Source organism: Chiloscyllium plagiosum, unplaced genomic scaffold (assembly GCF_037043375.1).
Source record: "Chiloscyllium plagiosum isolate Xiang-an unplaced genomic scaffold, Cpla_swu_hap1 HiC_scaffold_27, whole genome shotgun sequence".
Lineage (NCBI taxonomy): Eukaryota > Metazoa > Chordata > Chondrichthyes > Orectolobiformes > Hemiscylliidae > Chiloscyllium > Chiloscyllium plagiosum.
The window spans coordinates 49,914,844-49,928,464 of NW_028270165.1; the positions used below are offsets into that span (position 1 = coordinate 49,914,844).

A 13,621-nucleotide genomic window follows, 5' to 3' on the forward strand; every position below is an offset into this window, starting at 1 on the left:
GAGCAAGCGAACAGCCTCTCCCCTGTATGGACCCGCTGATGTTGCAGAGGAATCGCTGAAGGCCTTCCTGCACTCAGGGCAGCTGAAGGGTCTCTCCCCTTTAGCAGGGTAGAGGTAGCACTGAAGGCCTTCCAGCAGACTGGGCAAGTGAATGGCCTCTCCCCGGTGTGGATCCGTCGGTGGGTCAGCAGAGTGGAGGCCCAGGTAAATCCCTTCCCGCACTCGGTGCAGCTGAAGGGCCTCTCCCCTGTGTGGACCCGCTGATGCTTCAGCAGGGTGGTGGAATAGCTGAAGGGAAGGGCCTCTCCCCCGTGTGACCTGCTGGTGGTCAGTAGGTTGCAGGCCTGTGTAAAGCTCTTCCTGCACTCTGTGCAGGGGAACAGCCTCTCCCCGGTGTGACTGTGCCGATCAGTATCCAGGACAGACGGGAAACGGAAGCTTTTCCCACAGTCGCCACACTTCCATGGTTTCTCCACGGGGCGGGAGTCCTTGGGTTTCTCCATGGCCGAAGCTTCAGTTACACACAAACACGTGTAGAGCCCCTCCCTGCCGTGAATTCCTCTTCCCAGGCCGTATCCCTGTTTCAGGCTCCACACTCCGTGCACTGCAACAGTAGAATCTCTCATCTAGTCCCACTGATGCTGAAAATGTACTCAAACAGGAACCAAAAAGCTTTGCTCCTTGGCACAGAACCATAGTCAAAAATTGTTGTGGTCCTGATGGATCGAGTGACTGTCAGACTTTGATGTCAACGTGAGGACTGCAGACACTGGAGAGTTAGAGACAGAAAGTGTGGCGTTGGAAAAGCACAGCAGGTTAGGCTGCATCCGAGGAGCAGGAGAGTCAATGTTTCTGGCCTAAGCCTTCCATCTGTTGACTTTGATACTTTCGTCTTCACAACTTCAAATATTCTGTGAAAAGAGATTACAAAGGTCATCAGTGTCAGTCCCTGATAGAAAAGAAAAGATAAAGTAAAAACAGAAAAGACATCTATCCCATCCCCTTCCCAATCTTTTATCCTTCTGTCCCTCCTCACTGTGTAATTAAGACACATACCTGAGTTTGCAAGTGAAAATCAGACCCCTGGTGGGGTCACTCGGTTCTGCGATCAATCAATGAACCCTCACCATCGGTATGACTGTTTTAGACTTCACTCTTTATTTCTTCATATGGCTGGATACAGTGTGTCCGGAAACATTTCTGTATTCCTCAGAGGAACTGCGCACATGGCTTAATACAGAGGCACTTGTACACTTTTCTTAAAGGAAAACATGGGCCGTGATCGCATTGTATATTCAGACAATTACCAATCAATACACGATATCACTTCATTGACAGATAGTTGATCCACTGATATTAACTGGTAAATAACTGAGGTCATAACGGTGAGGTCACTTTTATCTTGTGATTCAGTGCCACTGCACCTGCATCGAGAGCCAACAGTGTGGTTAACATTTCCTTATCGTATCAAGCTCCTTCTGTATTCTAGTGGATGCATTAGTTATGCTACTCCCTGTGGCCTTATTTCAGGTGCGATCCACGTCTGTAGGTGAGACACAACTGTCTCCAGCTGAGATTCCCTGCAGTTGCCCGCTCCGTACCCCTCGGAACAATTCGGCTCCCTCCTCAGTCCACTTCCACCACATGACCGAAGCAATGATTGGCTATGTTCTTGCTCTAACTAACGTTATACGTGCGGCCTACGGCAATGTTCCCTCCCTTTCAGCCTTGTCACGGGTAGAGCCTGGTTCATTGGTGCTCGTTAAGATGGGATGGCTCCTTCCAGGTTTTACTTCCCACCCCTACGGTGGTCAAAGTCGCTGGGCACACGGCTTGGGTCCACCTGCACCATTGTAAATTGACTGGCCGCACCAATCAAAAGGGGGGAAGAGGAGGAGAGAATACTGGAATCCCAAGAAAAGGAGTGGACCCTGTCCATTTGGGTTTTTGAATTTTGCTGTTGTTCTAATGCTATTCTTAGTTCAAGTATCTGTAATAAGAGGAGGGACATGTGGGAGATTGCATATCTACTGACCTGTTTGATCACATACAACATCTGATGGAGAAAGCCACTAAATATGGATGCAACCAGGAATGATCAGAGATTATCCACCACCCGTGCTGAGGAGATGTCATCCAGTGCACCGGACCAGACGCCTTTGACGTGTGGAACGTGATGAAGATTGATTATTACAATGGACTCTTACATCAGAAAGACCAGATGGTCCATCTGGACAGTAGAAATCATGTCGTTACCGAACCTGTCTTTTTGATTTTACCTGCAGACGCAAGCCGAGTGAGGATAAAACTGATCCATTCCGTTATTATGGTAAATATTTTAAGGACGCCTGGGAACACCATCCCTTTTTGCAGGACAGGCCTGCTCGAGAAAAGGGAAGCCTGCTGGGGAAACTCCTAAGTCTACAAACAACTTATTTATACAGGTCCACAGAACGCTGCTCACCCCAGAGGCAGTAGTACGTTACTCTTCTCTATCGGTAGATGACTTTCTTGACCCATCCCCAGTCCTCTGATCCCAATCTATTTGTCAGACTCCCTACTGCCGACTCTCTGAAAGAAATACAGTATCACTTTCCAATACTGTATTAGCCCTCCTGCTACCTGTTTACAGACACCTTTTAACTCCACTGTCGTATGAGAATTTCTTTAATGGTACCAGCTATGGGTGTGCAATTGTTCATGTTCCACATAACATCTCCTGCCTAATTGAGACTTGTCTCACCCACTTGCGTAAGGCAAAGGAGCCTCAGACCTCCTCCCTGTGTACATCAACGGCTTGCGTTCTATTGGCTGGGGGACAACAGGCCTTTTGCGGCATAAGTAACTACACCATATCCATGTATGGACCTGGAACAGAACCCCTCCCTCGCACATATTTTAGGTCTTTTCTCATTTCAGAATCTGATGCTGTCGCCAAGGCCATGTGCAACAGAGCTAAGCACCAGCCTAATAGGAACAGAACTCTGAGGACCATTGTCTACCAGCTATACAGCACAGGATTAGTCCCTTCGGTTCAACTCATCCATGCCGATCAGATATCCTTAATCAATCTGGTCCCGTTTGGCAGCACTTAGCCCATATCCCTCCACACTTCCTATTCATATACCCATCAAGACGCCTTTTAAATGTGGAATGGAGTGGGGATGGGAAAGGAAGCCAAATGTGCTGGAACCAAGGCAGAGGAATATCAGGGGATGCACAGCCGGCTTGAAGCTGCATGTGCTGTACTTATACCTGTTGCAGTTACTTGTGGAAATTGGGTGCATTTCGCAAAGGAAAACAGAAAAGATATCTAACCCTCCATCTTCCCAATCTCTACCCTTCTGCCCCTCCTCACCTGGTAATTAAGTCCCATACCTGAGTTGACAGGGTCTCCTCCCTCCTTGGATTCACTCCCGTTGCTACAAATGAACAGATTTCCCCGCCCCTCCCACCCCAGGATGAAGAGTTGCCCAGACGGAGAGATTTTCACTCAATCTGTTTGTCACTTCCACGTTGTGACGTCATAAAAGGAACAGGTGGGCGTGGTGAAGCAGCAGCCAGCTGTCCCACACTGCGCCTGCGCTGTCCTGCACCGTTTGCAAACATCCCTTCGCTTCAGAGAATCCCCACAGTGTGGGAGCAGGCCACTCGGCCCGAGTCCTCACCGGCCCTCTGAAGGGGAACCCACCCATACCCATTCCCCTACCGCTCTACATTACCCTGACAGATACACCTAACCTGCACATCCCTGGGCACTATGGGTAATTTCACACGGCCAATCCCAATCAAAGCTGAAAAATGTGTTGCTGGAAAAGTACAGCAGGTCAGGCAGCATCCAAGGAACAGGAGTACCGACATTTCGGGCACAAGCCCTTCTTCAGGAAGGAGGAGACTGCGCAAGCAGGCTAAGATAAAAGGTAGGGAGGAGGGACTTGGGGGAGGGGCGTTTGGAATGCGATAGGTGGAAGGAGGTTAAGGTGAGGGTGATAGGCTGGAGATGGGGTGGGGGTGGAGAGGTCAGGAAGAAGATTGCAGGTCAAGAAGGCGGTGCTGAGTCCAGGGTTGGGAATGAGATAAGGTGGGGGGAGGGGGAAAATGAGGAAGCTGAAGAAATCTGCATTCATCCCAAGGCAGAAGATGAGGCGCTTTTCCTCCAGGCGTCGTGTTGCCATGGTCTGGCAATGGAGGCGGGCAAGGACCTGCATTCCTTGGCGGAGTGGGAGGGGGAGTTAAAGTGTTCCACTATGGGGCGGGTGTCCCAGAGGTATTCTCTGAAACGTTCTGCAAGTAGGCGGCCAGTCTCCCCAATGTAGAGGAGGCCACATCGGGTGCAGCGGCTGCAATAAATGGTGTGTGTGGAGGTGCAGGTGAATTTGTGACAGATATGGAAGGATCCCTTGGGGCTTTGGAGGGAAGTGAGGGAGGTGGTGTGGGCGCACATTTTGCATTTCTTGCGGTTGCAGGGGAAGATGCCGGTAGTGGAGGTTGGGTTGGTGTGGACCTGACGAGGGAGTCACTGAGGGAGTGGTTTTTCCGGAATGCTGATAGGGGAGGGGAGGGAAATATAGCCTTGGTGGTGGGATCTGTTTGGAGGTGGCGGAAATGACGAAGGAAGCTGAAAAATGTGTTGCTGGAAAAGTGCAGCAGGTCAGGCAGCATCCAAGGAACAGGAGAATCGATGTTTCGGGCACAAGCCCTTCTTCAGGAATGAGGAAGGTGTGCCAAGCTGGCTAAGATAAAAGGTAGGGAGGAGGGACTTGAGGGAGGGGCGTTGGGAATGCGATAGGTGGAAGGAGGTTAAGGTGAGGGTGATAGGCCGGAGAGGGGGTGTGGGCAGAGAGGCCAGGAAGAAGATTGCAGGTCAAAAATGCAGTGCTGAGTCCGAGGGTTGGGACTGAGATAAGGTGGGGGGACCCAATCAAGGCCAGTGAGCAATGTAGTGACATGGGAAATGAACATCAGAGAAACGATGGAGACAAGGAGAGTAAATGTATTTGGATTCAAAACTGGATTGCAACGATCATAAAAATTGAAACTAAAAACAGGGTATCTGCAGGTGTGCTGCATTGTTACAAAAGTGAATGAATTGACTGCACACATTGAAGAGAATAATTATGACATGGCTTCAGGATGACAAGGATTGGATCCTGAATATCAAGAGAGTAGTCAAATGGGAAGCTAGGTAAAGTCAGAGGGTTGGCACTGCTAATCAAAGCACTGATCACAGGGTCGTCGGTGTCAGCTCGGATTTCAGGTCCTGATTTCTGTCCTCTGTTGATCTCCCTGTTCCTACAGAGTATGATGTTGGTCTGTTCTCGGCTCTGCGGGATTTCTGCTGAAGTTTTGACCCCTCCCCGCTTTACATCTTCCAGAACAATAAAACATCCAGTCAATCGCAACCTAACCCACCATCTCCCAGCCTGACAACCAATCAAACACAAAGTGTAATCATACCAGGGAATCAAACAAGAAAAATGAAACAAAAATTAGAAATAAATAGGTGCTGATGCTCAATGTTTGTTCATTAGGAAGTAAACCAGAAATAGGGGTCTCCCAGGATTCTGATAATGCCCTACTTGAGGAATTCTCTTTCCCTTACATGTAACGGTTAGTACATAGCTATGATTTACAACAATATTTACACCAACAGAAATAAAGCACCTGTTATCAAATAGACCGATATACAGCACGGAAATAGACGTTTTCGCTGTCTCATGCATGTAAGCACACACAAGTCCTTGGGGGTGAATTTGCAATTGCAGAATTATATTTTCAGATACATTGCTCAAAAATGTACAATCTGCAAGCAGTCAGAACATATTGTATTTTATAAATTCCTACTTTAGAAACAGAACTAGTCTGATTCAAGATTGGGATATAGACAAACTCTGACCTCATACTTTTAATGCATTGTTTAAGCCGAGATTAGATTAGTTTCCTACAGTATCAAAATAGGCCCTTTGGCCCAACAAGTCCACACCGACACTCCGAAGAGTAATCCACCAGGATTCATTCCCCGTATTTACTTCTGACTAATGCATGTAACACAATAGGCAATTTAGCATGGCCAATTTACCTAACCTGCACATTTTTGGATTGTGGGAAGAAACCAGAGCACCCAGAAAAAACCCACGCAGACACGGGGAGAATGTGCAAACTCCACCCAGACTGTCGCCAGAGGCTGGAATCGAACCCAGGTCCTGGGGCTGTGAGGCAGCAGTGCGAACCAGTGAGCCCAGATGTCACCTTTTGTGATAAAACCTTATGTTATCACAATTTGCATACGAATAATAGTTGCAACCCACTGTACAAGATGAGAGAGGTAACAATCCAGGTTTGTTCAATATATCATCATAGTGCCTTATGATCTTATACTCCACAACCACCAGTGCTCTGAAAGCTAGTAATTCCAAATAAACCTGTTGGGCTATAACCTGGTGTTGTGTGATGTTTAACTTTGTCCAGGTTCGGGTGGATTGACCATGCTAAATTACCCAGTGTTCAGTGTTGTGCGGATTCGGTTAGATTGGCTGTGCTAAATTACCCATGGTGTCCAGGTAGGTGCAGGTTAGAATGAATTCATCATGTTAATTACCCATAGTGCCCAGTGATGTGCAGATTAAGTAGGTTAGCTATGGGAAATAGTTTCGTAGAAATAAAAGCAGGAGTTGGCCATTTGGCCATTCTAGCCTGCTCCATTATTCATTGCGATCATGGTCAACCTATCCATCATCTCAGCTCCTCCTACCTGCATTGCCCCAACTAACCTCAGTTCCCCTACCATGCAAAAACCCATTCAACTGTGTCTTAAATATACTTAATGAAGACAATTCCCTAGATTCACTACACTCCAGGAAAAGCAGCAGTCCTCACTGTCTCCTCCTCATCTCTGTTCTAAATCTACTCCCCCTAATCTTGAGGCCTGGTCTTACCCACCAGCAGAAATGACTGGATAGGACACGGCTTCATCCCCACAGTGCAATGAATTCCCACTTTCCACCAAAATCCCAGATGTACTCACTCACTCAGTTGTTGTCTCACACATGAAAGACTTCATTGTAACAACTTCTGCTCCCAGTAAGGGCAAAACATCTTTGAAAGCTGCTCTGAAAGTCCCGTCTTCACAACCACACTTCTGCTTTCTCCAAAGACAATTAGTGTTAGTGTCATACAGCACGGAATCAGACCCTTGGTCCAATTCGTCCAATCAGATATCCTAAACTAATCTAGTCTCATTTGTCTGCATGTAGCCCATATCCCTCTGAACTCTTCCTATTCATATTCCCATCCAGATGCTTTTTAAAATGTTGTAATTGTACCAGCCACCACCACTCCCTCTGGCAGCTCATTCCATACATGTACCACTCTCTGCGTGAAGTTGCCCCTCAGATCCCTTTGAAATCATTCCCATCTCACCTCAAACAGGGTAGGACTCCCCTACCCTGGGGAAAAGACCTTGGGTATTCACCATATCCATGCCTCTTACAAACGTCTATGAGGTCACCCCTCAGACACTGATGCTTCAGGTGAGGATCTAAAATTTGAATTTAGGTTATTGTCAGACGCAACAAGTATATGTAGATTTTTACTAACCACAAAATGGCTTTTCAATTTAAAATAATACAACAAAATGGCTGAGAATAATGATTGAACTCTGAACTTGTCCTGCTGTTTTGCAGAATTAAGCTAAAATCCAAAGATAAGAGGACAATGGACTTTTCTTAAAATGAACACTGACACATTAATTGACCATTTGAACTAACCTTGAACTGCTACCATTTACGTACTTAAGACCCCTTTCCCAGGAAATATCATTGGATTAACCTACTGTAAATCATGTCACCTTATTACATTTGATTGGTCTTTTGTAATTAAGACTGTACTGTCTGTTAAAAAAAACACAAATAAATAATGTGTAATTTTCTAATGTAATCACGCAACATCGCCATGGAACACAGAAGCTTTAATCACGGTGTTGCTGGACAGAATTGCGTCAAGCTGCCTTATTAAACTGATAACCTTGCTTTGTACAGACTGCATTTAATTGATTCTTTTGACCAATCTCCAACCAAAAGGCCCCTTAAGAGAGGTCAAGATCTTCACTATGGGTAACTTAGCCTTGCCAGTTCACCATAACCTGCACACCCCTGAACACTGTAATTTAGCACAGCCAATCCACACAAACCTGCACCTCTTTGGGCACTATGGGTACTTTAGCACGGTCAATCCACCCTAAACTGGACAAAGTTAAAAATCATACAAACCCGGGTTATCGTCCAACAGGTTTATTTGGAAGGACCAGCATTTGGAGTGCTGCTCCTTCATCAGGTGGTTGTGGAGAATAAAGCACAGAATTTATAGAAAAAACATTACAGTGTCTTGCCACTGAAATGATATATTGAACAAACCTGGATTGTTAAGCCTTTCAACTTTCAGAATGGGTTGCAGATATTTCTACTTTGCTCAAAAAGTGCACAAACTGCAGGCAGTCAGTGTAATATTTTATAAATTCCTACTTTGAATTAGACTGGTTTTAGTTTCAAGATTGGGATACTGACAGACTCGAACCTCACACTTTTAATGCATTGTCTGGGCTGAGACGTCACTTATTTTAAAAAAAACCTTAAGTCATCTCGAGAACGTGAATTAATAGTAGTTCTGGGATTTACAGATTAATGAACTGAAACCTGCAACTCATTCTAAAAGGTGAAAGACTTAACAGCAATCTTGGTTTGTTCAATATGTCATTTCAGTTGCATGACACTGTGATCTTTTGCTATAAAATCTGTGTCTTATGATCCTGTTCCACAGTTACCCGATGAAGGAGCAGTGCTCCAAAAGCTCATGCTTCCAAATAAACCTGTTGGACTATAACCTGGTGTTGTGTGATTTTTAACTTTATCCAGCCCAGTCCAACATCGGCTCCTCCATATAATTTCTCGCGAACGCAGCCCACACCTCCTGATGCTGCCAGGAAACTTTACAACGCCGATAAAATGACACACTCTGCACTCCTGAAAAATTGACAAGTTCTCACGATACTGGCTGCTCATTCACGACTCCATCTGATACGCGACATTGGAAGCTTAGTGCAGGAGGCTGAAAGAAATGACAGCTTTAAAACAAAAACTCTTGGAGCTCAAAGCTTTCAATAAGAGTCTGAGCCCAGCAGCAAGCTCAGGCAACCTTTATTGCGACCCAACTTTATTACAGCTTCAGATCCCCTCAGCAAAAAGGCCGAGAAAAAGTAGCTTTTTAAACAGCTCAAAGTCATAGCGCGCACACTCCCCACCCCACCCCCAACCACTTTCTTTACTATTGGTCACCACTGAGTTGTCCCTTTGTAATTGGATCCTTGGTACAGCCCTAACCTGGAGGAAGTATTGACTCACTCAGCAATTTCAACCCATACCCTGTATAGCGCCATCTGCTGCAGTGGGATTCAAACCCGGGACCCCCTGGAACTGGGTTAATAGTCCAGTCGATAATGGCACTCGGCCGTCGCTCCTTCAATCCCCCCTGCAATGGTATGTGAACTCGCTGGTGCCTCCGGAGATGGGAGGAGCGAGTAAAGTCCTTTCCGCACTCGGGGCAGTTGAACGGCCGCTCCCCCATGTGGACCCGCCGGTGGGTCAGCAGGTTGGAGGCCTGAGTAAATCTCTTCCCACACTCGAGGCAGGAGAACGGCCTCTCCCCCGTGTGAATCTGCTGGTGGGTCAGCAGGTGGGAGGAATCGCTGAAGGCCTTCCCGCACTCGGGGCAGGGGAATGGTCTCTCCCCCGTGTGGACCCGCCGGTGCTTCAGCAGGGTTGAAGAATTGCTGAAGGCCTTCCCACAGTCGGGGCAGCTGAAGGGCCTCTCCGCCGTGTGGACCTGCTGGTGCCTCAGCAGGTGGTAGGAATCGCTGAAGGCCTTCCCACACTCAGGGCAGCTGAAAGGCCTCTCCCTGGTGTGGACCTGCCGGTGCCTCAGCAGGTTGGAGGAATTGCTGAAGGCCTTCCCACACTTGGGCAGCTGAAGGGCCTCTCCCCCGTGTGGACCCGCCGGTGGGTCAGCAGGTCAGAGCAATTGCTGAAGGCCTTCCCGCACTCGGGGCATGGGAACGGTCTCTCCCCTGTGTGGATCCGCTGGTGCCTCAGCAGGTCGGAGCAATTGCTGAAGGCCTTCCCGCACTCGGGACAGGGGAATGGCCTCTCCCCGGTGTGGGCCCGCTGGTGCTTAAGCAGGGCGGAGGCCTGTGCAAAGCCCTTCCCGCACTCTGGGCAGGAGAATGGTCTCTCCGTTGTGTGGATGTGTCGATGAATCTGCAGGGCAGACGGGAAACAGAAGCCTTTCCTGCCATCACTACACTTCCACCGTTTCTCCATGGGACAGGATTCCTCGGGTTTCTCCATGGCCGAAGCTTCAGCTGCACACAAACACGTTTCCAGTCCCTCCCTGCCGTCAATTCCTGCTGCTACACACCCCACACTCAATGCGCTGCAACAGTAGGGTTTCTCATCCAGTCCCACTGATGCTGAAAACGTACTCAAACAGGAACCAAAACGCTTTGCTCCTTCTCACAGACTCAGTTGAAAATTGTTTCCGGTCCCGATGGATTGAGTGACTGTCAGACATTGACGTCAAAGTGAGGACCGCAGACGCTGGAGAGTCAGTGTCGAAATGTGTGGTACTGGAAAAGCGCAGCAGGTCAGGCAGCATCCAAGGAGCAGGAGAGTCAACATTTCGGGCATAAGGACTTCACGCGTCGATTTTGAAACTTCTATCTTCAAATACACTGTTAAAAAGAGATTACAAAAGTCTTCACTGTCAGTGCAGGGTAGAAATTCTGAACAAGCAATTCTACTTTCTGTGGAATATTCTTGTCTTTTGTTATTCCACAAAATTGAAAGCACCATCCTACTCTCTCTCCCCCTCTGATCTAACTAATTCCCCTGAAGTTGCTGATTCAGGTTCTTACAGGGGCAGATGAGCAAAAACATCAAGACTGACATCTCTCTGAATTTTGGATACTCCACCTGAAAGTTAATATCTTTCACAACCCTGGGATCCTGCTGAGAGTGAGCAGATCTGATTTTGGGAAGCAAAAAAAGTGTCAATTCAGGGTGAACCTGCAATGCAGCTTCTTGAGGAAGGACCAGACACAAAATGGTTAATGATCCCGAGAAGGTGAAAGCAAAATGAGACATCAAGGCATTAACACCAATACACTTCAGTCAAACGCTTCTGCTCCCAGTCAGGGCAAAACATACTCTGAAAGTCCAGCCTTCACAACCACACTTCTGCTTTCACTGAAGACAATTAGAGTCACACAGCACAGAAACAGACTCTTTGGCCCAACCTGCCCAGATATCCTAAATTAATCTAGTCACGTTTGCCATCACTTGGCCCCTATATAGGCCGGGTGCCGGCAGCTGGGACTAAATTGGGTTGGCTATCTGGTCAGCAAGGACGAGTTGGATCGAAGGGTCTGTTTCTGTGACGTACATCTCTGACTCCAGTTGCATTTGCCACCACTTGGCCACTCTCCATCTGATCCCTTTCTATTCATACGCCCATCCAGATGCCTTTTAACTGCAGGAATTGTACCAGCCCCCACCACTTCCTCTGGCAGCTCATTGCATATACGCATCACCCTCTTCATGAAAAAGTTGCCCCTGAGGTCTCTTTTACATTTCCCCACTGCCCTCACCCTGAACCAATGACCCTCCAGTTCAGGACTCCCCCATCCCAAGGGAAAGACCTTGTCCATTTATCCTATCCATGCTCATGATTTTATAAAAGTCTATAATGTCACCTCTCAGGCTGTGGCGCAATGGGGAAAACAGCCCCATCCCATCCTTCTGTCCCTCCTCACCCGGGTAATTAAGACACATACCTGAGTTTGCAGCGTCTGCTCCCTCCCTGGATTCACTCCAATTGCCACAAGTGAATAGATTTCCCCCCTCCCCTCTCTGTCCCTCCCAGGATAAAGAGTTGCCCAAAGAGAGGGAGTTTCACTCAAACTGACAGGGCCACTTCCATGTTGTGACGCCAATGGGTGAGGGAGGGGGAGGGAGAAGGGACGAAACAAAAGGGTCAGGGCAAGGTGCACAGTTTGCAGGAATCCCTTCCCTTCACAGAATCCTCACAGCGTGGAAGCAGGCCACTCAGCCCAACGAGTCCAAACCAACCCTTGAAGGGTAACCCACCCACACCCATTCCCCTACACCTGATGCTCTACTCACTGACTATCACACCTAATCTGCACGTCCCTGGGTACAATGGATAACTTAGCATAGCCAATCCCCCCTAACCTAGACAAAGTTAAAAATCACAATACCATGTTATAGCCCAACAGGTTTATTTAGAAGCTCTAGCTTTTGGAACGCTGTTCCTTCATCAGGTGATTGTGGAGAATAAGATCATAAGACACAGAATTTATAGAAAAACATGACAGTGTCCTACCACTGAAATGATACATTTAACAAACCTGGATTGTTAATCTTTCATCTTTTCAAATGGGTTGCAGGTATCATTAATATGCACACCCCAGTCTTCCTGGAAGGCACCTTCTCCATATAATTTTAATAACAAAGTGACATTTCTGCTCAGCTCTGCAAATATAATTCTGCAAATATACATTCACTCCTGTGGACTTGTGTGTGTGCACACATGAGAGATAAAATGTCTATTTCCATGTCTATTTGAGAACAGGTGCCTTACTTCTGTTGGTGTAAATATTGTTGTAAATCATAGCTGGGTTCTCATAGATAGATGTAAGAGAGAGAATTCCTCAAGTAGGACAGAATCAGAATCCTGGGAGACCCCTATTTCTGAATGAACAAACATTAAACACGAGCACCTATTTGTTTCAAATTTGGTTTCATTTTTCATGTGATTCCCTGCTATGATTACACTATGTGTCTGGATGGTTGACAGGCTGGGAGATTGTGGGTTGAGGCTTGATTGGCTGAATGCTTTATTGTTCCGGAAAGTGAAAAAAAAAGGGGGGACAAAGCTTCAGCAGAAATCCAGCAAAGCGGAGATCAGAACAACATCTTACGCTGTGGGAACAGGGAGATCAGCACAGGACCAAGAAATCAGGACCTGAAATCCGAGCTGACACCAGACTACCCTGTGATCAGTGCTTTCATTAGCAGCACCAACCCTATACCTTTACCTCACTTCCCATTTGACCAAACCCTCGATATTCAGGATCCAATCCTTGTCATCCTGAAGCCATGTCTCTGTAAGGAGTCTCGGATCACAATTATTCTCTTCAATGTGTGCAGTCAACTCATTCACTTTTGTTACAATGCAGCACACATTCAAATACCGTTTCTGGTTTCAATTTTTGTGATCTTTAGAATCCAGTTTTGATTGCTGGTATATTTACTCTCCTTGTCCCCATCATTCTCTAAAGTTCATTTCCCACATCACTAGACTGCTCACTGGCCTTGATTTGGATTGTTCATGCTAAATTGCCCATAATGTCGAGGTTAGGTGGGTTAGCCATGGGAAATGCAGGGTTGTAGTTTCATATCCAGCCTGCTCTGCCATTCATTAAGATCATGGCTGATCTATCCATTGTCTCAGATCCTCCCCTCCCTGCATTGTCCCAACTACCCTTAATTCC

The 13,621-nt window shown here is 47.1% G+C and overlaps 1 protein-coding gene across 1 annotated transcript; it reads right to left on the bottom strand.

Moving 5' to 3' along the window:
- Nucleotides 1-355: 355 nt before the first annotated feature.
- LOC148143988 (uncharacterized) lies at nucleotides 356-10,059 on the bottom strand (the record flags this gene model as incomplete). Its single annotated transcript, XM_087975719.1, has 2 exons — nucleotides 356-911; nucleotides 9,416-10,059. Coding segments are annotated over 2 exons (807 nt in total), but the record flags the coding sequence as incomplete, so codon positions are not given.
- Between the last annotated feature and the right edge of the window lie 3,562 nt (nucleotides 10,060-13,621).